At 52.2% G+C, this 25853-nt stretch overlaps 1 protein-coding gene across 3 annotated transcripts; it reads right to left on the bottom strand.

Moving 5' to 3' along the window:
* Positions 1 to 736: 736 nt before the first annotated feature.
* PISD (phosphatidylserine decarboxylase) lies at positions 737 to 24853 on the bottom strand (the record flags this gene model as incomplete). Of its 3 annotated transcripts, none has more annotated exons than XM_080717372.1 (7): positions 737 to 961; positions 1428 to 1588; positions 1836 to 1982; positions 2178 to 2316; positions 2532 to 2768; positions 4082 to 4247; positions 24678 to 24853. In XM_080717372.1, the coding sequence occupies 7 exons, from the start codon at positions 24851 to 24853 to the stop codon at positions 737 to 739; spliced, it is 1251 nt and encodes a 416-aa protein (XP_080573498.1). The 3 variants fall into 3 exon arrangements, with proteins under 3 accessions (XP_080573498.1, XP_080573500.1, XP_080573499.1); XM_080717374.1 differs by lacking the exon at positions 24678 to 24853 and adding an exon at positions 5716 to 5882; XM_080717373.1 differs by lacking the exon at positions 24678 to 24853 and adding an exon at positions 5716 to 5768 and having other exon boundaries at positions 1428 to 1474.
* Between the last annotated feature and the right edge of the window lie 1000 nt (positions 24854 to 25853).

The following is a 25853-nucleotide window of genomic DNA, read 5'->3' as shown; positions in this document are numbered from 1 at the left end:
CTTTCTAGGCACTAACCCACCGTGCACCAAGGTCCTGCCAACGACAAGCACCACAGTCCTTGGACCAGCTGTGGCGCTCCGCACTTCCAGAGGGCTGGGCCTGAGCAGGGGACACTCCCGGCCTGCCCAGTCAGTCTGGCCACACTGGCAGGACAGCTGTCGGTCTTGTCTGCAGCAAGGATGGTCACTCCTCAGGGCCTGCGCAGGTCCACATCATTAGCCACCATCCTCGGGACCCCGCGGTAGCCACAGGTGCAGAGAGGAGATCTCGCTTTCCCAAGAAGCAGAGCGAGGGGTGTGGGAACAGGAAGCCGTTGTCACGAGGTCCACGCTAAGGTGGCGGCTCGAGGGCGAGCTAGCACTTACCATCTCCAAATGCTATCCAAGACCCACTGGACACAACCAGGAGACGTGGGTCTCTCCAGTTTACATTTTAAAAAACAGCCACCCAAAAATAAAACCACCAAAAAAAAAAAAAAAAAAAGGAAAACCACCAGGGATTCGGAAGTAATCCCGCCTATACTTTTCCTCTTGGGCATGACAGGCTCTGGCTGCCTCATGGAAAGGACCCAGAACCTCTTGTCTGCACCTCTGGGACGGGCAGGAGCGAATCATTCAGGTCCTAGCAGGTCCACCCCAGCCCCCACAGGCAGCCCCCACCCACACACCCACGGGGCTCAAATGTCTCCCACATTCCTTGTGGAAACCCCCTCCATGGCCACGGGCAGGCAAGGACCTAGAGGGAGCCCAGCGCCTCCCCGAAGCGGATCTTCTGCCCCGCCTTCAGCCTGAAGTTGAAGTCCTTGGGAGCCTCGAAGATGAGCACGATGGTGGAGCCCAGGTTGAACTCGCCCAGGTGCTCGCCCTTGCGCATGGGGACGCCCTCTTTGTTGGCGCGTGTCACGAAGCTGAAGTCGTTGTAGGAGCCCTTGCTGTACCGTGGGCTGTTGGTGTGCAGGTCCTGGGGAGGAGGAAGGATGCGGGTCAGAGGCCCTGCCAGACACAACAGTCCCAGCACCTGCTATGAAGTGGGACCAGGAGGGGCAAGGAGAAACGAGACCTGCTGCCCCGGGACAGTGCGAGGGCACCCGTGGGCGGGCACCAGAGTCTGCTTGTCTGGCCGGCTACGGTAGGCAGGGTGGGCACCTTGCCACACACCTGGCTGTGCAGGCGGCATGACCTGCCCTAAGCTCAATTCTCTTCCCTCCTGGCCCCTGTCTTCGACCACTGTTCTGGCACTGTGTTTCCCTCCATCTCCCAGCCCCTCCAGAGAATAGTGGCGAGGGAGGCGGGCATCGGCTGGTAGGATGTCCCTCACAGCAGCTGCATGGCACTGCCAGGTGGCCAGAGACCTGGCTCTATAGCGAATGGGGCAGGTGGGTGCCTGGGTCCAGCCTGGGGACTTTGGCAGCCCCACCTCTGCTTACCCGATCAAAGTAGATACGAATAGAGCCCACGTTGGTGGCCCCCACAGCTGTCAGTGAGAAGAAGCCGTGTTTCCAGTCCCCTGTCAGGACCACCCGCTCGTTGTGGCAGAAGAGCTCTTTGATCCAGCGAGCCATGCCAGGGTTCACGGACATCAGGGAGCCTGTGGGGACAGAACATGATGCTCCGTGCCCAGAGCCTGGAGTGCCACCCTAGGATGGCCTCAGATCCAGAGGGCCTCAAGGCCTGCTGCCCGGTGTCATTTCAAATGCAGAGCAGCGTCCGGGTCCCCTGCCCACGTCTAGCAAACCTAGAGTGGTCAACATGTGGCCTTGACACCCTCAGCCTAGAGCCTGGTTCCTGGGACCGAGAGGTTGGCGGCCTCCGTGTGAAGCTGGCCCAGGGCCCACCTGGGAAGTGGCGCCGGTGGGAGACGGTCCAGTCGGTGGGGGAGTGGAAGCAGTGGTAGTCCCCAGGGGCCAGGTAGATGACACAGTGGTAGAGCTCGTTCCCTTCCCGGGTGACCAGTTGGTTCCTGAAGGAGTCACGTGAGGAGGCTGTGGGTGGGACAGGAGAGGGGCCAGGTTCAGACCAAGTCTGCACCGGCAGCCCACAGCCTGCACCCAGGCTGGACACAACTTCAGGGCAGGCGCCCAAGCTTCAGTCAGAGGGGCCTCTGGGCCAGCCCACAGCCCACAGCCCCATGCACAGCCTCTGGTGTCGGCCCTGGTCCCAACGGCACCATGACGCACCTGGGGAGAAAGGCAAGTCCTCCGAGGGGGTGCGAGGGCCCAGGAATGACTCCAGGGAGTAGGTGACCCCCTTCACCTGCTCCACCTCACAGTTCTTCACCTGCCCGAAGTTGAGGATCTTCCCATCCGATGGGCTGATCTGCAGGGGCCAAGAGAGCTTGCTGCCAAGGAGGGAAAGGTCCTTTCCCTGGAAGGTACCTTACCCCATCGTCCTCCAAGCACCTGGAGCCCTGCCCCTGAACATGCTGGACGAGGAGACTGTGTGGGGCAGGTGGGGCTCAGCCTGCGGGAGCCGCCACGGGGGCCTTGGTCCAGACGCGGGCGGCGCGCTTACTTCCAAGGGCTGGGCCTTACCACACTGTGCAGGCCAGAGACGGGCCGGGCCTGCGGCTTCAGCTTGCGCCGGAAGAACTCGCTGAGGTTGCGGTAGTGGTGCAGGTCCTCCACAGCTGCCTCCTTCATGTTCACGCCAAAGGTCCAGATGTACAGGCTGTAGACTGGCCTGCGCAGCCAGTGCGGCAGCTCCACCTGGTTGAGGCGGCCCCAGGCACGTGACAGCAAGCGCGTTGGCACTGACTTGTACAGGGCCACCTGCAGGCCACAAAACAGGGCAGCTGACCACACGGCCCCCACTGCCGGCGGGAGCTAGAACCTGGGGCCACCGGGGATGCCTGGCGCCCAGGCTGCTTTTGTGATGTGGCTGTTTCTCATTAGGAACCAGACTGCGCTCACCAGGCGCGCTCAGACTGAGGCCTGGATGTCTACACTTTGCATACGTGCCAAAGAGCCGCTGTCCCAGTCCCAGAAGGGGTGTCTGACTTGCAGTCTCCCTTGGTGAGATGGGAGTGGGGAATGAGTGGACGAGAAGAGACCGTGGCAGAGGCCGTGGGCGCTCTGCTCACATCCCAGACCACCTGAGAAAGGAGCAGGCAGGAGGCTCCTGGCGCGAGCTGGCTCTGCAGCCCTAAGTGCATGCCTCTTTCTTAACAGGAAGCAAGGAGGTTGTTTTCAGATGCAGATCTGCTATACCATTGTTGCCCAGGCCCGATATGCCCTACAGGCGCCAGCACGCAAAGGGCGGGCCTCATCCGGGCATTCAGTGTCTGAGCCCCTGTATGGAGCTGCCTGCACAGGCCAGGAGGCCAAGGGGAATCTTCCTCTGGAGCCCCTCTATCGGTGCCAGCTCCACACAGTAGAGCCCTGGACCCTCTTTCACCCCTGCCCTCCTGCCAGTGACTGGTGCTACTGCTTGCCCAATGCCACCAAGCACCAACCCAAGGTGTAAATGTCATGTCACCAACTTCCAGCACCTCTAGCAGGTATGAGCTCGCGGCTCCCTTCCAGCTGATGCTGAGCCACCTGGTGTGGCCCAGAGCTGTGTGCCAGGCTAGTCTCAGCAACAGGCTGGAGCCTGCCCCAGTGTCCAGTGCCCTCAAGCTTTGGTGATGCCAGGAGCTGTCAGGAGCCTAGAAGCAGGGTTATCTCCTTGGGGCTGCTCTGCCCCAGAGCTGAGGGGCAAGAGAGCCCTCCAGGAACTGGCTGGTGTCCTGCTTAGACTGGCATTGGTGCAGCCTCCCAGGTCCTAAATTGGGCTACAGCCTTTCTGAATTGCCCTTGGCATCTGAAATCTACTCAAAAATCACCTCTAACCTCAAAAGTTAGACCACTTCCTGTCTGCTTCAGAAACCAGAGCCTGTTGGCGCAAGGGGGCTGAAGGAGAGCGAGTGTGGCCACGAGCGCTCAGGCACCTGCTGCAGCCTTCACCACACCTGCCAAGGTCTTCCCACACGGCCCCCCAGGGCACAGCCACTGCCTCGACTTCTGCCACCTAGGCCACTTGGTCTCCTGAGCCTCGACCTGATGGAGGGCAGAGGGTCGGGGCCACCAGGCCCGCACACACTTACCCTGCTCACAGGCCTCCATCCCACCCGGCTGAGCGGTCTGAGGGCGCCGAAGGGTAGGAGGTAGTAGAGTACGGTCAAGGGCCAGGAGCGCAGTTTCAGGGCGGGTCTGGACATGCAGCTCAGCTGGCCCAGCCTCCTCCGCAGGGCCAGCTGGGGGAAGTGCAACCTGCAGGGCACATGTCCACGCAGAGCTAGGGTCAGGAGCTGGGGTCTCAGAGGAGCCAGGAGTGCTCCCCTTGGCCGCTGTCATTTCCATCCCCACCCTGGGCAAGCTGCCTCTAGTGTCTCTTCACCCTGACCCCCTGGGGGTCGGTGCTTTTGGAACCTCTGTCTGGCACTCATTTCCTAGCCTTTCCCTCGTGCCAGCGAGTAGAAACCTAGGAACTGGGGGCTGCGGGACGGAGGAGGGTGAGAACCAACTCCATGTGAGAAGATGGAACAGCTTCTGAGCACAGCAGTGGCCCCTACAAGAGCAGCTCTGCCTGTATGGTGCAGGAGGACTGAGTCTAATCAAGATAAGCACTGCGGAGCTATGACCTGGTCAGCAAGGGTAGCAGTACCCACTGCAGGACCTGGGGAAACCTCACGGCTCCAGGCCTCTTGCCTCTTCATCTGTTAAGTTCAAGAACCAAGCCACATGTGATCTCAAAGAACACACACACACACACACACACACACACACACACACACACACACACACGCACACACACACACACACACACATGCTGGGGCTCCATGGTCTTCCTGCGATTTTGGGGAACCCCCCATATTTCTCAAGCCACCTCCCCCTACACATACGAGCCAGATCCCTGCTTTCAGTGGAGGCAGGTGGGATATCCCCTCTACCAGCACAAATTCAATGCCTTGAGCACCCGCTCAGCAGGGTGGCAGAACCTGGGCTCCTGGGCCGCAGCAACATCCCGGCCTGTTGGATGCCCCTAAGGCATCCATGCTGCCCCCCACCCTGAGAACGGCCTTGGGCCTCAGTTTCCTCATCTGCCATCAGATGACAAGAGCTGTTTCCCAGGTGCTGGGCAAACCTAGGGACAAAGGGGACTCGCTGGCTGCTGAGCGTCAGTCCGTGGAACAGGCTGAGCCAGCAGGCAGCCCCAGTTCTAAGGGCTGGCGGAGGGAGGCAGGCTACTTCTCCTCAGACAGCTGCATCCCCGAGACCGCTTCTCTTCTTTCTTTCCAACCCCACCCATTACAACCTTAAAGGGTCCAGGGAGGTGGCAAGGCCAGATCACGGCCCCCCACAGGCTTCCCCGCCCCCGCTCACTGCAGAAGAGCAGAGACCAATCCCGGAAGAGCTGCAGGGAACTGCGGGGAAGCCCCTCTCCCAAGGCAGCCCAAGCCAGGAGGCTGGGAGGGCAGCTGCGCAGGGACCAAGTGCAGAAGCCCGGCCGCCTCCCCCCACCGCTGGGCCCTCCTTGTGGCCAGCATCGCAGGTACCTGAAGCGGGCTCTCCTACTCAGTGTGCTCTGGGCCCCCTCGCCGGGCCCCTCCAGCCGCGGGGGCTGGCCCCCAGGCCCCCTGTTGGCACCTTCACTGCGAGGCCTCTGCACATTAACTCTGACCTTCCGGAGGTTGTGTCGGGGCACAGAGGGGTTAGGACGAGGCGGACAGCATCTCACCATTTCGCTGCTGCTGGGAGCTCTGGTCCTCGCCGTGCCTCTGACTGACACATCGTGGGCAGGCACTGGGAGGGAGGCGGCGCGAGGCTCTGGCTCCCTCCTCACTCGCCTTTGTGTTCCCTCCTTCCTCCCCTTCCCCCGCACCAGAGGATCTCCTGTGCAGTCACTGCTCCAGGGGCGCTGGCGGGTGGTGGCGCTGCTTCCCAGCCTGGATCAGTCCCAGCGGCTCCCAGGGCACAGGCTAGAGGGTCAGGGCTATTGCAAACAGACAAGTGTCACCACACACCTGCTTGGCTTGCAGCCCAGAGCAGAAGCCCCTGCCTCGCCCGACTATCCACCAGCTTGGCCACCTGTCCGGTCCCTGCCATCCAGGGCTGCACCAGCCTGCCTGCCTGGCTCCCAACTCCCACAGCTTGGCAGGGAGGATGGCAGGCAGGCACAAGGACCCTTGGGGCTGTGTGCTCCCGCAGGCCTCCACAGGGAGGGGCCAGACGCTGCCCAGGCTTCCAGGCGCCCTGGGTGGGAATCTGAGCCCTGTGCTCCAGGCCAGGGCCCCTCCCTCACCAGGACCTGACCCATTTTCAATTTGGGTTACAAAGTAGCATCTGAGGAATGAGTGTAGCCAGGCACTGTTGAGAACCTGGGCACTGAGGCCGCTGGGACCCTGTCCTTACCCCTCCCAGCCTGGGAGCCCCAGTACCTGGCTCTGACCCCAACCAAGCTCTTCTGCAGCCAGGCACCTGGGTGGCCTCTGGGAAGACCAGCCGGGCCTGGGAAAGGGCCAGGACAGAAGCCTGAACCACTCTGCCCTGCCTTTTACATCTCTGTCTCAGAAAAGCACTTTGGCCAGGACCCTCCCTGGCTGAGTGTGGGACACACCCCTCATGCACAGATAACAGGGATGAGAACAGCAAACATTCCACAGCTGGTGCTGTCTCAGCCCAGGGTCACTGCGGTGCTCAAGGTCCCAGGGAGGAGATGGGTGGACAGGGGCGATAGGGCTCACCCCACCTAGCCTCTAACCTCAGTCACAGCGCTGGAAGGGAGCAGGCTCCGCTCACCATCTCTGGGTGAAGAAATGTAGTCCCCACGAGCAGCTGCCTGAGGCAGCAAACAGACCCAGGCAAGGACCAACGAGCTCAGCCACCCCAGCACAGTGAGGCCCCATGCAGACATCACCTCACGCCTGGCAACCCTCCCTGGGCCACAGAGAGGAACGATCCAGGCCTGGTGCTGCCTGCAAGAGCCACTGAATCCCAGTGTGCTAGTGGCCTTTGGGGGCAGAACGACAGGCCAACTAAGGTCTGGAGGTGAGAGCAACTTTCTCCCTGACTGAGAAACGGCCAGGCCTGGCCCACTCCAGATCCCCGAGCAGGACCGGTCTCTGCCTCTCCCCTGAGCGGCAGGGAAGCATATGGGCGGAGGGCACCCACCAAGCCTCCCAGCAAAAAGATGACACAGGAGCTTCCTCCCTCAGAGGCCCGGGGATCCAGGGACGCCCTGCTCTGCCTTGGGTCAGGCCAACTTCCCGCAGACATTCCCACCTGCAGTCTCAGGTCTCTCCAACTGCCCCTCCTGGCCCCCCAGGCTCCACGCTGGCCAGGGAAACGGGCTGGGGGGTGATGGGCAGCCAGTGTGAGCCTGCTCCTGTCTCCGCAGAGGAGACCCTGCCCCTGCTCCTCAAAGTGCAGGTGGGAGCTCAGGACTGAGGGCCCATGGGAGGCCTGTGTGGCCTGGTGAGACAGGAGGGACCCTGGGAGCCCGGCCTCCTGCTGAGCTTCCCTCACTGTCTTTCCACTTGGGATGCTAACCACGCCAGCACTGAACACGGCTAGAGCACACACCAAGCTCGCCAGAACCCACGGCCCTCCTCCTCCTGCGAGGACCTTGGCATTCCACTCTTCCACAGCACTGAGGTCGGGCGGCTCCTCCTGCCCACCTCGCAGCAGAGGAAGCGCAAGGGGACCAGCCTCAGGAGCTGCTTCCCCGGAGGGACACTAATAGCTGCCTGTAGGCGTACGCCTGTGATCCCAGAACTCGGGAGGCTGAGACAGGAGGACTGCAGGTTTAAGAACACTCAACAAATAGTGAGACTCTCATTAACCTAGCAAAACCCTGTTCCAAAATAAAAATAAAATAGGGCTGGGGGTATAGCTTGGAGGCAGAATGTACCTGGGTTCAATCCCCAGTGCCATAAATAAATAAATAGGACACTGAAGCCAGGGTATCAAAGTTCCCCAAAGCACCACACAGGGGTCCCAAAACGTCCCAGGAAGCAGGCCAGGCACAGAGCTGAGGGTGGAAGAGAGGAGGCTCCCAACAGTTGCCACCTTTTCACTTCCCAGGCAAAAGTCTCTGCTTCTGGGCCAGCAATGCTCCTGGCTTCCCCATTCAGAGCCCCACGGGTCCTCCCCCTGCAACAGCCCTTGGACCCCAAGCCAGAATTGTCGCCTTCACCAGGCGGAGTGAGGCCCGGGATGAGGAACTGTGTGAGGAGGGCTGGGAAGTGCTCACACCTGCCTGCCCCGCTCAGAGTTGACGGAGTTTCTGACTGACCACTGACTGGCCTTTAAAGCTATACATGGCCTAGGGGCTGGTCACCTAGAACAGAACTCAGAGGGCTCTGTGGCAGGCCACAACCTGGTCCCTGCAATCCTGGCCACTCGGAGCTGCGGATAGCCCTGGCACATCACAGGCGCTGCTGGGCCTCGAGTTCTTCATCTGTAAATGGGAAGGAGCGTTCGTTCCTCCTGCCCACTTCCTGTGAGCCCCAGAGCAGAGCCAAGGCCATGGCCCAGAGCACCCAGCCTAGAAACACATACTCCCACCTTAGCTCCTCTCGTGCTTCACAAGGGCGAATCCAGAGGGCAGGGGTTAAAGTGGAAGTGGAGGTGTAGGCGAAAGTTCTGAGAGGAAGCAATGGCTAATACGGTCACGTGGTGGTGAGGGCTCAGCCCCGAGCAGCACTGCAAGCCTGATCTGCCCCACGGCCTGAGTGAAGACAACACCCCTGCAGTGGAATGGAACATTCTAACTGAAGGTAGATGAAAGGCCCTGGCAGCTGAGCAGTTACTCTGGGTGTGGATGGGGGTGAGTGTGGGCCTCAGGTGGGAGGCAGAGGTGTGCACTTCCGTTCCTAACCTGGGTAGCCCAGACCTTTGGGAATTCTGGGTTTGTGCAGAGGGAAGGGCAGGTAGTGAGGGGGGCGGGACTGAGGACAGCCTCCCACCAAAAAAGGTCTCCCTAACCTCATGGGGCCTAGTAGTTCTAGATGTCCAGCTCGAGGCACCCTGCTTCCTGGTGGAAATCTCCCTAATCGTCCCTTCAGAAGCCTGAGCTGGAAGCTCCAGCAGATCGGGGATCTACGGCCCACTTTCTGCACACTCCCCTCCAAGGGCCTGGGCCACTTCCTCCCCGGCTCGTCCACGCAGCTGTGTCCCAGAGGGCAGCCAACCTCTCACCTCACTTTCTAGAGGTAGAAGTGGACAAAAGTTCCCAAGTAGAGGGTGGGAAAATGGATCCGTCCTGGGTGAGAGGATGAGTGGTCTTGGGAAGCCAAAAGAGGGCCTGCCCAGGGGCTCAAGGAGGATGGGGAGGAGAGAGACAGGACACGGCCAGGGCTTCCCAGGCTCCCAAAGAAAAAAGCCTCTGGCTGCTGTGGGGAACAGGGCTCTATAAAGAGGTGGCACGCCACCGTTCCTGGCCCTGGAGTGGCCACATGGCGACAAGCGGTGGCATGAAGGAAGTACCTGGGGTCCTGGAGTGGCCTGTGCGCTGCCCACCCTTCCCGGCAGCTCCCTCGCTTCCTGCCGGCTGCCGGCAGGAGATGCTGCAGGGTGTGGAGGAAGTGAGCTCATGCAGCCTGGCCCGTGACCTCGCTGGGGACAGAAGGCCACGACTTGAGCTCTCTGATGGGCTCCTCAGGCCTAGAGCCTCATCCCTCCCAGCACCTAAAGAACCAACTGGCAATCCCCAAAGGGCCAGGCGGGTGCTCCCACCAGCTCAGAAGCAGCCCAGGGCAGGGCACCTCCCGAAGCGAGCAGCTTGCTGCTGTGGGTTGCTTACGGCTCTTGGGCTGGCCACCTACAGGTCACCTGTGGCTTCTCTGGGTTCACTCACTGACAGGTGGGTCTGCTCTGGTTCCGGACTCTGGCCTCTGAGTTCTCTGCTCAGCTCTGAAGCCTCTGGGCGGGCAGGCTCCAACTACTCAGCTGCAGGGGGGGGGGGGGCTGGAGAAGCTACACTAGACTGGGTTAAAGCCACAGCTCCCTCTCGGCTCCAGCTAGTGCCAGGGAGCCCCGAGGGCCTCTTTAAGAGGAGGGGCTGCAGCCTGGGGAGATAGGGAAGAGGCGGGCCTGGTCACAGTCACAGCGCCATTCCCCAGCCTCAGCAGAACAGGGTGGGGCTGGCCACCCCAGAGGATGCCTCTCTGAACGGGCTCTGCACTCAGCCCAGAGCTGGCTTCCCTATTCTACCTCCCTTACCACTTCCGCCAGCCCTGCTAAGCGAGACCCGTGCTGACGTCACTGACAACCAGAAAACCACCTCCAGCCACCTTCCTAGCCCTGGGAGGGCCACAGAAAACACAGAAGTGTTCCTTTCCACATCTGATCCTGCAGACACAAGGCTACACCCGCAAGGCTAGCCCACCGCAGACACATCAAATGCCCAGACCAGGAAAAGGATGTAGACCAGTGAACAAGAGCAGTCCAGACAGCCTGCGGGGCACTCCCTGAGGGATGGAGAACCTGTGGGACATTGTCTTCTATCCATGGAAGCTGAGGGCCCCAGTCTTGGGGGTCAGCAGACCGCACCCATCCCCACAGAAGCTGGGCCCCTGCCCAGCAAGCTCTCAGCCAATCAGTGTGAGATGCATGAGGCAGCTTAGCATTTCTTTTTTCTTTTTCTTTTCGGTGCTGGGAATTGAACCCAGTGGCATTCTACCTCCAAGTTATACACCCAGTCCAATTTTTCTAAAACTTTTATTTGGAAACAGAATCTCACTAAGTTGCAGAGTTAAGTTGGGGCTACTAAACAAGGAAAGATACAACTCCAATTCCTTTGACCACTGAGAATTTTTCTTTTTTTTGTGTGTGTGTGGGGGCACTGGGGATTGAAACTGGGATTCTACCTCTGAGCAATGCCCACCCAGAGCCCTATTTTATTTTTTGTTTTGAAACAAGATCAACCGGGTGTGGTGTTACATGCCTATAGTCCCTGTACTTGGGAGACTGAGATTGGAGGATCATGGGTTCAAGGGCAGCCTCGGCAAGGAGTGAGGCCCTGTTTCAAAATAAAATAAATAGGGTTGGGAGTTAGCTCAGAGGAAGAATGCCCCTGGGATCATACACTAGGAGAGAGAGAGAGAGAGAAGAGAGAAGAGAGAGAAGAAGAAGAAGAAGAAGAAGAAGAAGAAGAAGAAGAAGAAGAAGAAGAAGAAGAAGAGGAGGAGGAGGAGGAGAAGGAGGAGGAGGAGGAGGAGGAGGAGGAGGAGGAGGAGGAAGAGGAGGAGGAGGAGGAGGAGGAGGAAGAGGAGGAAGAGGGGGAGGAGGAGGAGGAGGAGAAGAGAGGGAAGGGGAGGGGAGGGGAGGGGAGAGGGGAAGAGAGAGGGGGGGAATAAGAAAAGAAACAGGGTTTTAGGTCTCAAGTCAGGTGTGGTGGCACAGACCTGTAATCCCTGTTTCCAAATAAAATATAAAATAGGTCTGGGAGTATAGCCCAGAGGTAGAAGGCCTCTGGGTTTCACCCCCAGTACCACCTAAATAAATAAATAAATAAATAAATAAATAAGCCTTGTGTAACACACACTGAAGGGGCTCGTGGGAAGGAGAGGGCTACTCCAGGATCAGCAGCCTGAGAGCTCAAGTGAGTAAATCCAGGTCGACAGCATTTGCAGCTTCATTCCTGTGACGATCATGGCCACACCAATGAACAAGGGCCCTGAGAACTGCATGCCCCTCATTTTACAAGCCATCGAAAAATAAAAATCGTCGCCAGGCATGGTGGGTGGTGCACAACCTGTAATCCCAGTACTTGGGATCTGGGTGGCTGAGACAGGAGGATTGCAGGTTCAGGGCCACCCTCAGCAACTTAGCAAGACCTTGTTTCAAAAATCCCAGTACTTGGGAGGCTGTGACAGAAGAATTGCAGGTTCAAGGACAGCCTCAGCATGTAGTGAGACTCTCATCAATCTAGTGAGACCCTGTTTCCAAAGAATAAATACAATTGGGCTGAGGTAGCACAGAGGTAGAATGCCTCTGGGTTCAACCTGCAGTAGCACAAAAAATAAACTAAAATCATTGCAAAGTTGGGCGTGGTGGCGCACACTTGTAATCCCTGCGCTTGGGAGGCTGAGACAGGAGGATCGCACGGGTTCGAAGCCAGCCTCAGCTACTTAGTGAGGCTCTCAGCAACTTAGTGAGACCCTGTTTCCAAATAAAATAGAAAATAGGTCTGGGAGTGTAGCCCGAAGGTAAAACGCCTCTGGGTTCCACCCTCAGCACCACACACACACAAAAATCATTGCAAGAAGTGCAGAAATGTCCTCTAACTGACATGGGCGGGGGGGTTGAGGAAGACAGGGAAGGTGGAGAAATGCCTGTTGGGTGTGAGGACAGGGGATGGAAAATGGCAACACTACCCCAAGAAATGCAAAGCGGGCACTGAGGAAGACCTGCAGGCCCCTCCCCATCACAGACCTGCTCTGTAATTCTTCAGCCTCCACCAGAAAATCCAGTATAGGTCCCAACTACTAGAATGAAAAAAAGAACCAAACCCAAAGATAAGCTGGAAAAATTCATATTTTCAGATAGATAATTAGTAACCCACAATGGGGACATAATCTAAAATAATATTTCTCAACTTGAGGAAAAGAGGCAATGAGAAAAATATTACATTAAGTTGATGGGAGAGATTTTTATCACGTGTGGGGACAAAGGGACAACATATCTAAAATCACAACTGCCATGCACATGCTGCCTGTGCTGCTCGCCAGCAAAGGCCTCGGTGCCAGCGACCCACCTTCCTGAGGTCAAAGGCCAAGACAGGCACTGTGGCTGGGAAGCCAGGGCAGTTCCAGGACATCATGAATTCCTACAAGAAACTCCAAGAGCACAAAATCTCAGCTGGGGTTACAGGATGTGTGCCACCATGCTGGGCGATGGTGTGTGTGTGTGTGTGTGTGTGTGTGTGTGTGTGTGTGTGTGTGTGTGTGTATGGCTTGTTTTTGGTGTGTGTGTGTGTGTGTGTGTGTGTGTGTGTGTGTGTGTATGGCTTGTTTTTCTTTCCTCTGTAATCCCTTCAAGAGAACCCTCAGAGCCACTTGAAAAGCTAACCTGTCCACTGAAGGATGGATGCTGCCACAATGAGCCATGGGCTCAACAGGAAAGACTATTCAAGCCATGCACGGTCCACGCCCCTCAGCTGAAAGGGAATAAAAAGAATGCACCACCTGCTATAGTTTGGGTGATAAATGTCCCCCAAAGGATCATGTGGTCAAGGCTTGGTCCCCAGCATGGTGCTACTGGGAGGCGACGGAACCTTCACAAGGTGGCACCTTTATCTGCACAAACTCATGAGCGTGACAGGGCTACGCCAGGATCAGCAGCCTGAGGTCCAACATGAACTTCTTCTGAACTTAGTGAATTATGATTTTTTTTTGTGGTACCTCCAAGAGACACACCCAGCCCTATTTATTTTATTTTATTTTTTATGGTACTGAGGGTGGAACCCAGGGGCTTTTCTACCTCTAGGCTATTCTCCCAGACCTATTTTAGAATTAATTTGGAAACAGGGTCTCACTAAGTAGCTGAGGCTGGATTGGAACCTTTGCGATCCTCCTGTCTCAGCCTCCCAAGCGCTGGGATTACAAGTGTGTACCACCACACCCGGCTTCATTTTATTTATTTACTCATTCATTCATTCATTCATTCATTCATTCGGTGGTACTGGGGTTCCTGGAAACCCTTCTACCTCTGGGCTACACTCCCAGACCTATATTATATTTTTATTTGGAAACAGGGTCTCTTAAGCCAGCGAGGCCGGCTTCAAACCAGCGCGATCCTCCTGTCTCTGCCTCCCAAGCAATGGGGATTGCAAGCGTGCATCACCACGCCCAGCTATTTTATTTTTTGAAACACGGGCCACTGAGTTCCAAAGAGCCTCACTAAGTAGCTGAGGCTGGATTGTGATTGACCACAAATCGTGATCCTCCTGAATGCTGGCATTACAAACGTGCATATTTTATAAGCTACAAGTCTAAAAAATTAACAAGAGCTGGGTGTCCTGGTGCACACTTAATCCCAGTAGTTGGGAGGCTAACAAGGAGGTTCACAAGTTGATGGCCAGCCTCAGCAACTTAGTGAAGCCATCTGCAACTGTGAGACCCTGTTCCAAAATAAAAGAATAAAACAGGGCTGGCGGTGTAGCTTAGAGGTAGAATGCCCCTGGGTTCCATTCTCAGTACCACAAAAGAGAGAGAGAGAGAGAGAGAGAGAGAGAGAGAGAGAGAGAGAGAGAGAGAGAGAGAGAGAGAAAGAAAAAAGGAAAAAAGAAGGAAGGAAGGAAAAAGGAGAGGAGAGGAGGGAGAGGAAGGAAAGGAAAGGAAGTCTGGAGGTGTAGCCTGGAAGAAGAAAGCCTCTCAATTAAGTCTCCAGTATCCACCTCCAAAAAAACTCCGCTGTGAACCACAATAACCCTTTTTCTTTATAAGCTGGTTATCTCAGGTACCTGCCATAGTGCTGGGAAGCTGACGCCGCGCTTGCAAGGCAAGTGCTTTGCCAGTGAGCTACATTCCAGCCTGGGAGACAACCTCCCAGAGAACAGAGTGCCAAGCTATCCTTCCTAGCCACAGGAGTTGTGAAATAAAAACGACAGGAACCCAGGCGTGGTGGCACATGCTCGTAACCCAGTACTTGGGAGGACCACAGTTTTGAGGACAGCCTCAGCAAGTAGTGAAACTCTCATCAAGCTGGCTAGATTCTGTTTCAAAAAATGATGTAAAATCAGGCTGGGGTGTAGCTTAAAGGTAGAATGTTCCTGAGTTCAATTCCCAGTACCACCACCACCAAAAATACTTGACATGAAAACATTCTTTTTTTTTTCTTTTTTTCTTTTTTTTTGGTGGATACAACCCAGAGGCTTTCTACCTTCGGGCTATACTCCCAGACCTATTTTCTATTTTATTTGGAAACAAGTTGCTGAGACTAAACAAGTCACTAAGTTTCTGAGAGCCTCACTAAGTAGCTGAGGCTGGCTTTGAACCTGTGCAACCCTTCTGTCTCAGCTTTCCAAGTACTGGGATTATAAGTGTGCGCCACCACGCCTGGCCGAAAATATTCTTTTTTTTTTTGCTTTTTTCTTTTTGGTACTGGGGGTGGAACCCAGGGGCATTCTACCTCCGAGCTGTACTCCCAGCCCTATTTTTTATTCTTTATTTTGAAACAGGGTCTTACTGAGTTGCAAAGGACTTCACTAAGTAGCTGAGACTGGTCGCAAACCCGGATCCTCCTGTTTCAGTCTCCCAAATGCTGGGATTACAAGCGTGCGCCACTATGCTCGGCTGAAACAGGGTCTTACTGAGTTGCAAAGGGCCTAAGTAGGAGCTGAGGCTGTCCTGGAACCACGATCCTCTTGTCTCAGCCTCCCAAATGCTGTGATTAAAAGCCTGCATAACAATTTTATTTTCCCTATTACTAAAAGAGGAATACTGTAAATGATCTATGAAAGTAATTACGTATTTTATCATTAGTCACTGTAGAGATATTCTATTGGGCTTAAAAAATTTATTCAGTTGGACTAATAAAATGTTTGACAGATGCAGCATTGTATCTTTAGATTGCACTTGCATTAAAATGTATTTGCAGCCGGGCGTGGTGGCGCACGCTTGTAATCTCCGCGCTTGGGAGGCTGAGACAGGAGGATCGCACGGGTTCGAAGCCAGCCTCAGCTACTTAGTGAGGCTTTCAGCAACTTAGTGAGACCCTGTTTCCAAATAAAATAGAAAAAAGGTCTGGGAGTATAGCCCGGAGATAGAAAGCCTCTGGGTTCCACTCCCAGTACCACAAAAAAAAAAAAAAAAAAGTATTTGCAAAAAAAAAAAAAAGCATGCACCACCACACCCGGCTCAAAAACATTCTTTTTAAGCTACATATAAGCCAATGATTCTTAACCTGGATCCACACAAGGGATAGAGGGACTTAAGGCCCTGATATTATAAACCAAACTTTGTTTGAATATTTCTCTCTTTTTTCTTTTCTTTTTGTTATGGTACTGGGGATTGAAACCAGAAACATTCCACCTCTGAGCTATATACCTCCAGCCCGATTATATTTTTATTTAACTTTTTTTTTTTTTTTTTTTTTTTTTGGTGGTACTGGGGTTCCTGGAAGCCCTTCTACCTCCGGGCTACACTCCCAGACCTATTTTTACATTTTTATTTGGAAACAGGGTCTCCTAAGCCAGCGCGTGCGGCTGGCTTCGAACCTGCGCGATCCTCCTGTCTCTGCCTCCCAAGCGCGGGGATTACAAGCGTGCGCCACCACGCCCGGCTAACTTTTATTTCTATTTTTCTGCAGTACAGAGGATGGAACCCAGAGGCATTCTACCCCCAAACTACACCCCAGTCCTATTTTTTTATTCTTTATTGTGAAACCAGGTCTCACTGAGTTGCAGACACCTCACTAGGTAGCTGAGGCTGTTCGCGAACTGCGATCCTCCTGTCTCAGCCTCCCGAATGCTGGGATTAGAAGCATGCACCACCACGCCTGACTTTATATTTTTTATTTTTAAACAGAGTCTCAGCCAGGGATAGTGATGCACACTTGTAATCCCAGTACGCGGGAGACTAAGACAGGAGGACTGCAGGTTTGAAACCAGCCTTAGCAATTAAGGCCCTCTGCAATTAGTGACACCCTGTTTCCAAATCAGAAATAAAATTGGGCTGAGGGTATAACTCAGAGGTAGAATGCCCCTGGGTTCAATCCCCAGTGTCATACACAAAAAATAAAATAAAAATAAAGAGGGTCTCACTATTTGTTGAGGCTGTCTTAAACCGCACCCGGCCCGGCTTGAGTACTTTTCTTTTGAAGGAAAATCCACAATTTTTTTTTTTTTTTTTTTTTTTTTTTTGCGGTCTGGGGATGGAACCCAGGGGTATTCAACCTCCAAGCTACACCCCCTGCCCTATTTTTTATTCTTTATTTTAAAACCGGGTCTCACTGAGTTGCAGAGGGCCTAAGTAGCTGAGGCTGTCTGCGAACCGCGATCCTCCAGTCTCAGCCTCCCGAATGCTGGGATTACAAGTGTGCGCCACCATGCCCGGCTTTATTTATTTTTATTTTTTATTTTTTGGTGGTACTGGGGTTCCTTGAAATCCTTCTACCTCCGGGCTACACTCACAGATCTATTTTTTATATTTTTATTTGGAAAAAGGGTCTCTTAAGCCAGAGAGGCTGGCTTCGAACCTACGCAATTCTCCTGTCTCCACCTCCCAAGTGCAGTATTTTTTATTCTTTATTTTGAAACAGGGTCTCACTAAGCTGCAGAGGGCTCACTAAGTAGCTAAGGCTGGCTGAGAACCTTCAATCCTCCTGTCTCAGCGTGCACCACCATGCCTGGCCAAGAGTCCACAATTTTTGTTCAACTCTAAGAGATGCTCAAGACCCCAAAAGCTAAAAAAGTAGGACTGAGCTGGGCTTGGTGGTCCATGCTTGTAATCCCAGCATTCAGGAGGCTGAGACAAGAGGATCGTGGTTCACAGACAGCCTCAGCTACTTAGTAGGGCCCTCTGCAACTCCGTGAGACCCTGTTTCAAAATAAAGAATAAAAAATAGGTCTGGGGATATAGCTCGGGGGTAGAATGACCCTCTGTTCTATGCCCAGTACCAAAAAAAAAAAAAAAAGTAGGAATGAAAACAAAGCTCAAAATTACTATAGTATTCAAAGTTTTGTTTGTTTTTAGGTGATCTTGGGGATTGCACCCAGGGGCATTCCATCTCAAAGCTATATCCCCAGGTCTATTATTTTTTTATTTTTATTTTGGGGGTGGCTGGGGATTGAACCCAGGTGAATTATACCTCCGAGCTAAATGCTCAATCCTGTTTTTTATTCTTAATTTTGAAACAGGATCTCACTAAGTTGTGGAGTGCTCACTAAGTAGCTGAGGCTGGCCACAAACCTGAGATCCTCCTGTCTCAGCCTCCCAAGTGCTGGGATTACAAGTGTGCGCGTCATCATCCCTGGCTTCTATTTTATTTTTTTGTTTTGAAACAGGGTCGCACAAAGTTGCTGAAGGTCTCATGTAGCTGAGATTTTCCTTGGACCCGGGATCCTCCTGTCTCATCCTCCCAAGTACTGGGATTACAAGTGTTCCATCATGGCTGGTTCAAAGAAATTTAATGGGGAGAAAAAAAATAAAGATCACAATATACAACAGATAATGGGCAAACATCTACAAATGATACTTCATAGTGAGCAAAGAGCCAGGCCTCTCGGCACACTGTAACCCCAGTACTTGGGAGGCCGAGACAGGTTGCAGGTTTGTGGCCTCAGCAATTTAGGGAGTCCCAATTAAAAGAAAAAAGATGGGGTGTACCTTGGAGTTAGAATGCAAAAAACAAAAAGAAAAAGAAAGAAGAAAAAAAGAGTAATAAAAGCAAAACAGATACTGTATTAAGGTACCAAAGGCTGGCTTTATTTATTTGTTTATTTATTTATGTTTATGTGTGTGTGGTGCTGGGGATTGAAATCAAGGGTGTTCTAGTTCCAAGCTACACCTCCAACCTTTTTTTAAATTTTTTAATTTAATTTTGTGTGTGTGTGTGGTACTGGGAGTGGAACCCAGGGGCTTTCTACCTTCGAGCTATACTCCCAGACCTATTTTATATTTTATTTGGAAACAGGGTCGCACTAAGTTGCTGAGAGCCTCACTAAGTAGCTGAGGCTGGCTTCGAACCCGTGCGATCCTCCTGTCTCAGCCTCGCAGGTGCAGTGATTACAAGCGTGCGTCACCACGCCCGGCTTATTTTTTAATTTTCAAACAGGGTCTCACTAAATTTGAAGCTGGCCTTGATTGAACCTGAGATCCTCTTATCTCAGCCACCAAAATACTGGAATTACAAGCATGCGCCATCATGCCCAGCTAGGTGCCATAGTCGTAAGTTCCATATATTCTCCACAGCTCTCTAAGTCAAAAGCTATTCCACCCCTTCCTATCTTCTAAGTCACAAAGCATGAATCACTTTCCATTTTTCTCCCTCTCCCATCCAAACCACCAATGCAACCTGTCAGGTCCCCCTTCAGATATCCCCAGTTTCAGGTCCCTCCCTATCCCCACAAGGTCCCACCTTGATCTAACCATCATTTCTAGCAAACATGAAGTCAGAGCTCCCTAACAGGTCCCCTACCTCCACCCTCACTTGTGATGCTGTCTCCATGGCAACCAGAGCACGCTGATGAGAAACCACATCCCTCAGCCTCACTAGAAGGAGAGGCCTGCGCAGCAGCTCCTCCAGCTCTTCCCTGGAGTGGGCCCCTCTAGCCATGCCAGGCTCCTTCCTCAAGTGGCAGGCATGTCCAGCCCATCTCAAGTCTCATCCCAGACCATTTTCCTCAGGGGCCTTCTAGGACCACCAGTCTGCTCCCGTTGCCGCTCTTTCATGGGAATGAGCAAGAATTTTCTTCCCTGACTGCTTCAGTAAACAGCAGCGCAGCTTCAGCCCCGCCTGTAGCATCTATGCCTGTGGCCTGGTTTGCTTTTGTTTTTGTACTGGGGAACTGAACAGAGGGACATTCAACCACTGAACTACACCTCCACCCCTTTTTACTCTTTCATTTGGAAACAAGTTCTCCCTTAGTTGCTGAGGCTGACCTCCAACCTTCCATCCTCTTCTCAGCCACCCAAGTACCAGAATTACAGGCATGCACCCCCACACCCAGTCCTTTAACCTGTTTAATGTGCCATAGGGAGGGGTCCAATTTCATTCCTTTGCATGTAGATATCCAGTTTTCCTACCACCATTTAAGACTGTCTTTTCCTCATTGAGTGGTCTTGGCACTCTTATGGAACTAAACCTCATTCATATTTATTTTCAAGAGAGAGAGAGAGAGAGAAAGAGAGAGGGTGGGGAGGGAGAGAGACAGAGAGCGATCGCGCGTGTGCTCGCTTGTGATTGAGCCCTGGGTATTCTACTTCCAAGCTCCAGCTCCAGCCCTGTTTTACTTTATCTATCTGTTTTTGTGGTATTGAGGATTGAACCCAGGGACATTTGACTTCCAGGCTACACTCCCTGTTCTATTATTTGCAAATAGGGTCTTTCTAAGTTGATATGAGCCTCATTGAGTTGCTGAGGATAGCTTCGAACCTGTGATCCTCCTGTCTCAGCCTCCCAAGTGCTGGGATTATAGGTGTGTGCCATCATACCTGACTATTTTTTACTTTTTTTAAAAAATGCAGTACTGGAGATTGAACCCAGGGGCATTCCACGTCTGAGCTACACCCTCAGCCTGTTTTATTCTTTATTTTGAAACAGGGTCTAAGTTGCAAAAGAACTCACTAAGTAGTTGAGGCTGGCCTCAAACCTGAGATTCTCTTGTCTCAGCCTCCCAAATACTGGGATTACAAGGTGTGCCATGACGCCCAGCTTCTATTTTTTACCCTTCTTCTTGAAACAGAGTCTAAGTTGCTGAGAGCCTCATTTAGTAGCTGAGGCTGGCGTGAACCTGTGATCCTCCTGTCTTAGTCTACCAAGTACTAGGATTAGAAGTATGCGCCACCACACCTGGCTTGTATTTAATTTGGTTTTGAAACAGGGTCTTGCCCAGCTGATAGGAGTCTCACTATTTGCTGAGGCTGTCCTCAAATCTATGGTTCTCCTGCCTCAGCCTCCCAAGTACTAGGATTAGAAGCATATACCACCACACCTGGCTTATTTATTTTGTATGAATGTGGTATTGGGGATTAAACCCAGGGGTTTTCTATCTCCAAGCTATTCTCCCACACTTTTTATTTTGAGACAAGGTCTCACCAAGTTGCTGAGACTCTCCTTAAACCTGCAATCCTCCTGTTTCAGCCTCCCAAGTATAGATATTACTGGTGTGCACCACCACACCAGGCTGGAAAAAATATCTGTGATTTGCAATGACAATGATTAGATGGAGTGGGGCGGGAACCAGAACTCAATATCCAATTGCCAATTCAGATTTCTCAATCTAATGCCTCTCCTAAATTCTTGTCAGCTCTAAATCCAGACCATTTCATCTTCATAAAACGAAATGCTGGAGTCTTCTTAAAAGCCAAAAGTGACAGTCCTATGGCTATTTTTTTGGGGGGGGGGTTGGTACTGGGGATGGGTAAAAGGGGTATTCTACCTCTGAGCTACAACCCCAGCCCTATTTTTTAGCCTTTTTTTTTTTTGAAAGAGGGTCTCATGAGTTGTGAAGGGCCTTGCTAAGTAGCTGAGGCTGTCTGCGAACCATGATCCTCCAGCTCAGACTCCTGAATGCTGGGATTACAAGCGTGTGCCACCACGCCTGGCTCCTGTGGCCATTTTATTTTTTTGGTGGTACTGGGGGTAGAACCCAGGGGCATTCAACCTCCGGACTATACTCCCAGCCCTATTTTATATTTTTATTTGGAAACAGGGTCTCACTAAGTTGCTGAGAGCCTCACTAAGTAGCTGAGGCTGGCTTCGAACCTGTGTGATCCTCCTGTCTCAGCCTCCCAAGCGCGGGGATTACAAGCGTGCCCACCATGCCTGGCTTTCCTGTGGCCATTTTAAGCAACCAGAGGAATAATAATGTTACCAAGGGGTATTGTGAGGCTCCTGCTGCAAGAGCCGCTCCACTCCTGCATCTTGTCACTGTCACGACCCGACCCGAGCTCTTACCAAGCCAGGCCTCATGTTTTTGTTTTTCTTTGTATCAGGCATTGAACCCAGGGTTATTCTACCTCCGAGCCACATACCCAGTCCTATTTTTTAATTTTTTATTTTGAAACAGGGTCTCACTAAGTTGCAGAAGTGGCTGAGGCTAGCTGCAAACCTGGGATCCTCCTGTCTCAGCCTCCCCAGTACTGGGATTACAAGGGTGCACCATCAAGCCTGGCTCAAGCCTGTCCTCTTTTACAAATAATCATCTCATGCATTAGTTTGGCATAGCCGGGTGTGGTGGCGCACGCTTGTAATCCCCATGCTTGGGAGACAGAGACAGGAGGATCGCGCAGGTTCGGAGCCAGCTCGCTGGCTTAAGAGATCCTGTTTAAAAAAAAAAAAAGTATAAAAATAGGTCTGGGAGTGTAGCCCGGAGGTAGAAGGGTTTCCAGGAACCCCAGTATTACAAAAATAAATAAATAAATAAATAAATAAATAAATAAATAAATAAATTGGTTTGGCAGTAATCCAAAAAAAGCAGACGCTAAAAACACTACTTACATTGGTATTTTATGATTTTGGGAATCAAGTTTCTTCCAAGTTTAGATATTCTTGTTATACCTTTGAAATGAGTTGGAATTCCCTAAAAGCACAGAAGCTTGTCCGAGGGTGAGTCACCAAGACTAATGCTCAGAGTATGAGAGACACCAGCCTGGGTCTAATACTGGCACGGGCTGGACGATTATAGTCTCCTGCTATCATGTTTAAAAGTACTTTACTTATAAACTAAATTTACTAGTCTAATGGAGAATATGTTTGGAGAGGAAACCACCAAGTCATGGGACACAATGCAGCATACTTTAAAATGTGACTCACAGACTACAGAATTACCTTCATGAAAGAATTCTGTGAAGCCGGGTGTGCTGGCGCACGCTTGTAATTCCTGCGCTTGGGAGGCTGAGACAGGAGGATCACACGGGTTCGAAGCCAGCCTCAGCTACTTAGTGAGGCTCTCAGCTACTTAGTGAGACCCTGTTTCCAAATAAGAATATATAAAATGGGTCTGGGAGTATAGCCTGGAGGTAGAAAGCCTCTGGGTTCCACCCCCAGTAGCACCAAAAAAAAAAAAAAAAAAAAAGAATTCTGTGATATACTATCAAAAAGTGTGTGTGTGTAAGAGAGAGAGAGAGAGAGAGAGAGAGAGAGAGAGAGAGAGAGAGGGAGAGAGAGAGAGAGAGAGAGAGAGAGAGAGAGAGAGAGAGAGAGAAAGAGGCTATTATATAGCTAGGATTCTATGAGCAGGACCTGGGTGGGCACATGGGCACGGGGCTGGGGCACACAGATGTCTACCACATCCCAGTCTGTACAGCCAGTTGGATAAATCAGTTTCACAAGACTGTTAGAAATCAAGTGAAGTCCAGCAGGTGTGACAGTGCACACCTGTAATCCCAGTACTTGAGAGGCTGAGATAGGAAGACTGCAGGTTCTAGGCCAGTGGGCAGTAATTTAGTGAGAACCTATTTCAAAATAAAAAATTTTAAAAAAGCTGAAAGTGTAACTCAGTAGAAGAATGCCCCTGGCTTCAATCACCAGTACCACAAAAAAAGATGAAAGAAAAAATGAAGAGAAGACAGTGCACATGGGCACAAGAGCCAGGCATGGTAGCACATGGCTGTATTGCACGCCAGTACTTAGGAGGCTGGGACAAGAGGACTGCAGGTTTGAGGCCAGCCTCAGCAACTTAGTGAGGCCCTCAGCAACTTAGTGAGAGCCTGTTTAAAAATAAAAAATACACTGGGCATGATGCTATATGCCTGTAACCCCAGTACTTCAGAGGTTGAGACAAGAGGATCATAGGTTTGAAGCCAGCCTCAGCAGTTTAGTGAGGCTATTAGTAACTTAGCAAGACCCTGTTTCCAAATAAAAAATAAAATGGGGTTGAGGGTGTGGCTCAGAAGTAGAATGCCCCTGAGTTCAATCCCCAGTACCACCAAAAAAAAAAAAAAAAAAAAAAAGAAAAAGAAAAAGAAAAAAAAAAGTCAAGTGAAATTCTTTCCCCACTGACTTTTATGGGAAGAAAATAGTCAAAACCAAAATCCAAACAAGGATTTTAGAGGTCTATGGTGTAGCAACAAAGATTTCTAGATGAACTACGTTGGCGCTCAAAGGACTCTCAGAGTCAGGTTCCACTCCAAGCTGCTGCAACAGTTGAAGACATAGAGCACCAGGAAGAGACACGTGCAGGCCACGCAGCTACCAAGGGGACATCAGGACCGTCACCAGCATGCTGGACTGGGCGGAGCCAGGTCCGCACCATGCAGTGTCCCAGAAGACCCAAATACACCACGACGTTCCCAACACCCGAAAGCAGACATTTCAACCCCGCTTTTGCCCACAAAATTGGGACTTATCATGGGTCCTTTGATATTTTTAGATTTTTCGTTCACTAAATTATGTATCAAGAGAAGGCAATTTTTTTTTTTTTTTTTTTGCGGGATTACAAGCGTGCCACCACGCCCAGTGAAGAGAAGGCGATTTTTCAACGGACACTTTCCTGGTGAAACCTCGTCCTTGTCAAATGTCTGCCCCATGTCGGGCATCACCTGGGCTGCAGGAAGCACGCGCAAACCAGCCAATTCATTGTACAGGACGCGAGCGCGGACAGAGCGCGCGGACTCCGCTGCGTGAGGAGGACTGGCAGGGGGCACGTGGAGCTACAGCGACAAAGAGACTTGATGATTTCAGTCTGGTTCCTGGTGAGAACTAATTCACATCACAAAAGTCCAGGTTTTGCCCTGCACAGACCCAGAAGGGCGAGAATGACTGAAGAGCCAGATGCCAGCACCACGGCAAAGCATAAACTCCAGAGGTTTCAACAGCACTCAAACGCTACTCAGGGCTCTGGGCGAGACCAAGAGTAGGTGTGAGATAAAAGAGGAACTCAAGATGACTTCAGAGGCAGGACTCCTGCATCTAGCCAAACCCACAGGAGACATGAGCTCTGACAGAGCAAGAATGACCCGTTCAAACAATTCAATTTAAGGACAATTTAAAATCAAGACAGCTGTGCTGGATGAGGCCCTAACTGGTTCCTACCTCCCAGTGACCGGCAACTCTGGGTGGGATCTCCAATCCCAGCTTCTCCCGCTCTCGATCCCTGTACTTCTCATACTGCCGGTACCCTGCGTACCCGCTGCCTGTTGCCAACAGAATGGGCAGAGGGCGCAGCAGGAACAAGGTTCGGGCAGGGGCAGTGTGAATTTTTCTGGCATCTGTAACAAAAAACAGAAAAATTCTGAGCCTGGGAGACAAGAATGAGGAGTCACGCAAACATACCATCTGCTGGGAGACTAGAAAAAGTCAATGCATCCCAGATGTAAAGGAGACCTTTACCAAGATAAGGAGACCTAGCCGGGCGTGGTGGCGCACGCTTGTAATCCCAGCATTTGGGAGGCTGAGACCTGGAGGATCACGGTTCGCGGACAGCCTCAGCTACTTAGTGAGGCCCTCTGCAACTCAGTGAGACCTGGTTTCAAAATAAAGAATAAAAAGTAGGGCAGGGGGTGTAGCTCGGAGGCCAAATGCCCCTGGGTTCCATCCCCAAACCCGCAAAAAAAAAAAAAAAAAAAAAAAAAGATAAGGAGACCAGACTCTTAAGATACTCGGCAGGTATTCCAGCACGGTGGCACACACTTGTATTCCCACTACTTGGGAGGCTGAGGCGGCCTCAGCGACTTAGTGAGGCCCTCCAAAATGTAGTGAGACCCTGTTTCAAAATAAAGAATAAAAAACTGGGCGTGGTGGCAAATGCCATCAGGATTCAGGAGGCTGAGACAGGAGGATTGCAGTTCGCAGACAGTCTCAGCTACTTAGTGAGGCCCTTTGCAACTCAGTGAGACCCTGTTGCAAAATAAAGAATAAAAAATAGGTCTGGGGGTATAGCTCCAGGTAGAATGCCCCTGGGTTCCATTCCCAGTACCAAAAAACAAACAAACAAACAAATAATACAAAATAGGGCTGGGAAGCCGGGTGTGGTGGCACACACTTGTAATCCCAGCATTTGTAGCTCAGAGGTAGAATGCCCCTGGGTTCCATCCCTGGTACCACACACACACACACACACACACACACACACACACCCCTAAAAGATAGGGCTAGGCATGTAGCTCAGATAGTAGAATGACCCTGGGTTCCATCTTCAATCACACACACACACACACACACACACACACACACACACACACACACCAACAAAGGTAGGTGCAAACGTGT

This window comes from Muscardinus avellanarius (assembly GCF_963383645.1).
Source record: "Muscardinus avellanarius genome assembly, chromosome: 21".
NCBI lineage: Eukaryota > Metazoa > Chordata > Mammalia > Rodentia > Gliridae > Muscardinus > Muscardinus avellanarius.
Note: the sequence above shows the minus strand (reverse complement) of the source record. Positions and strands in the feature narration are given on the sequence as shown.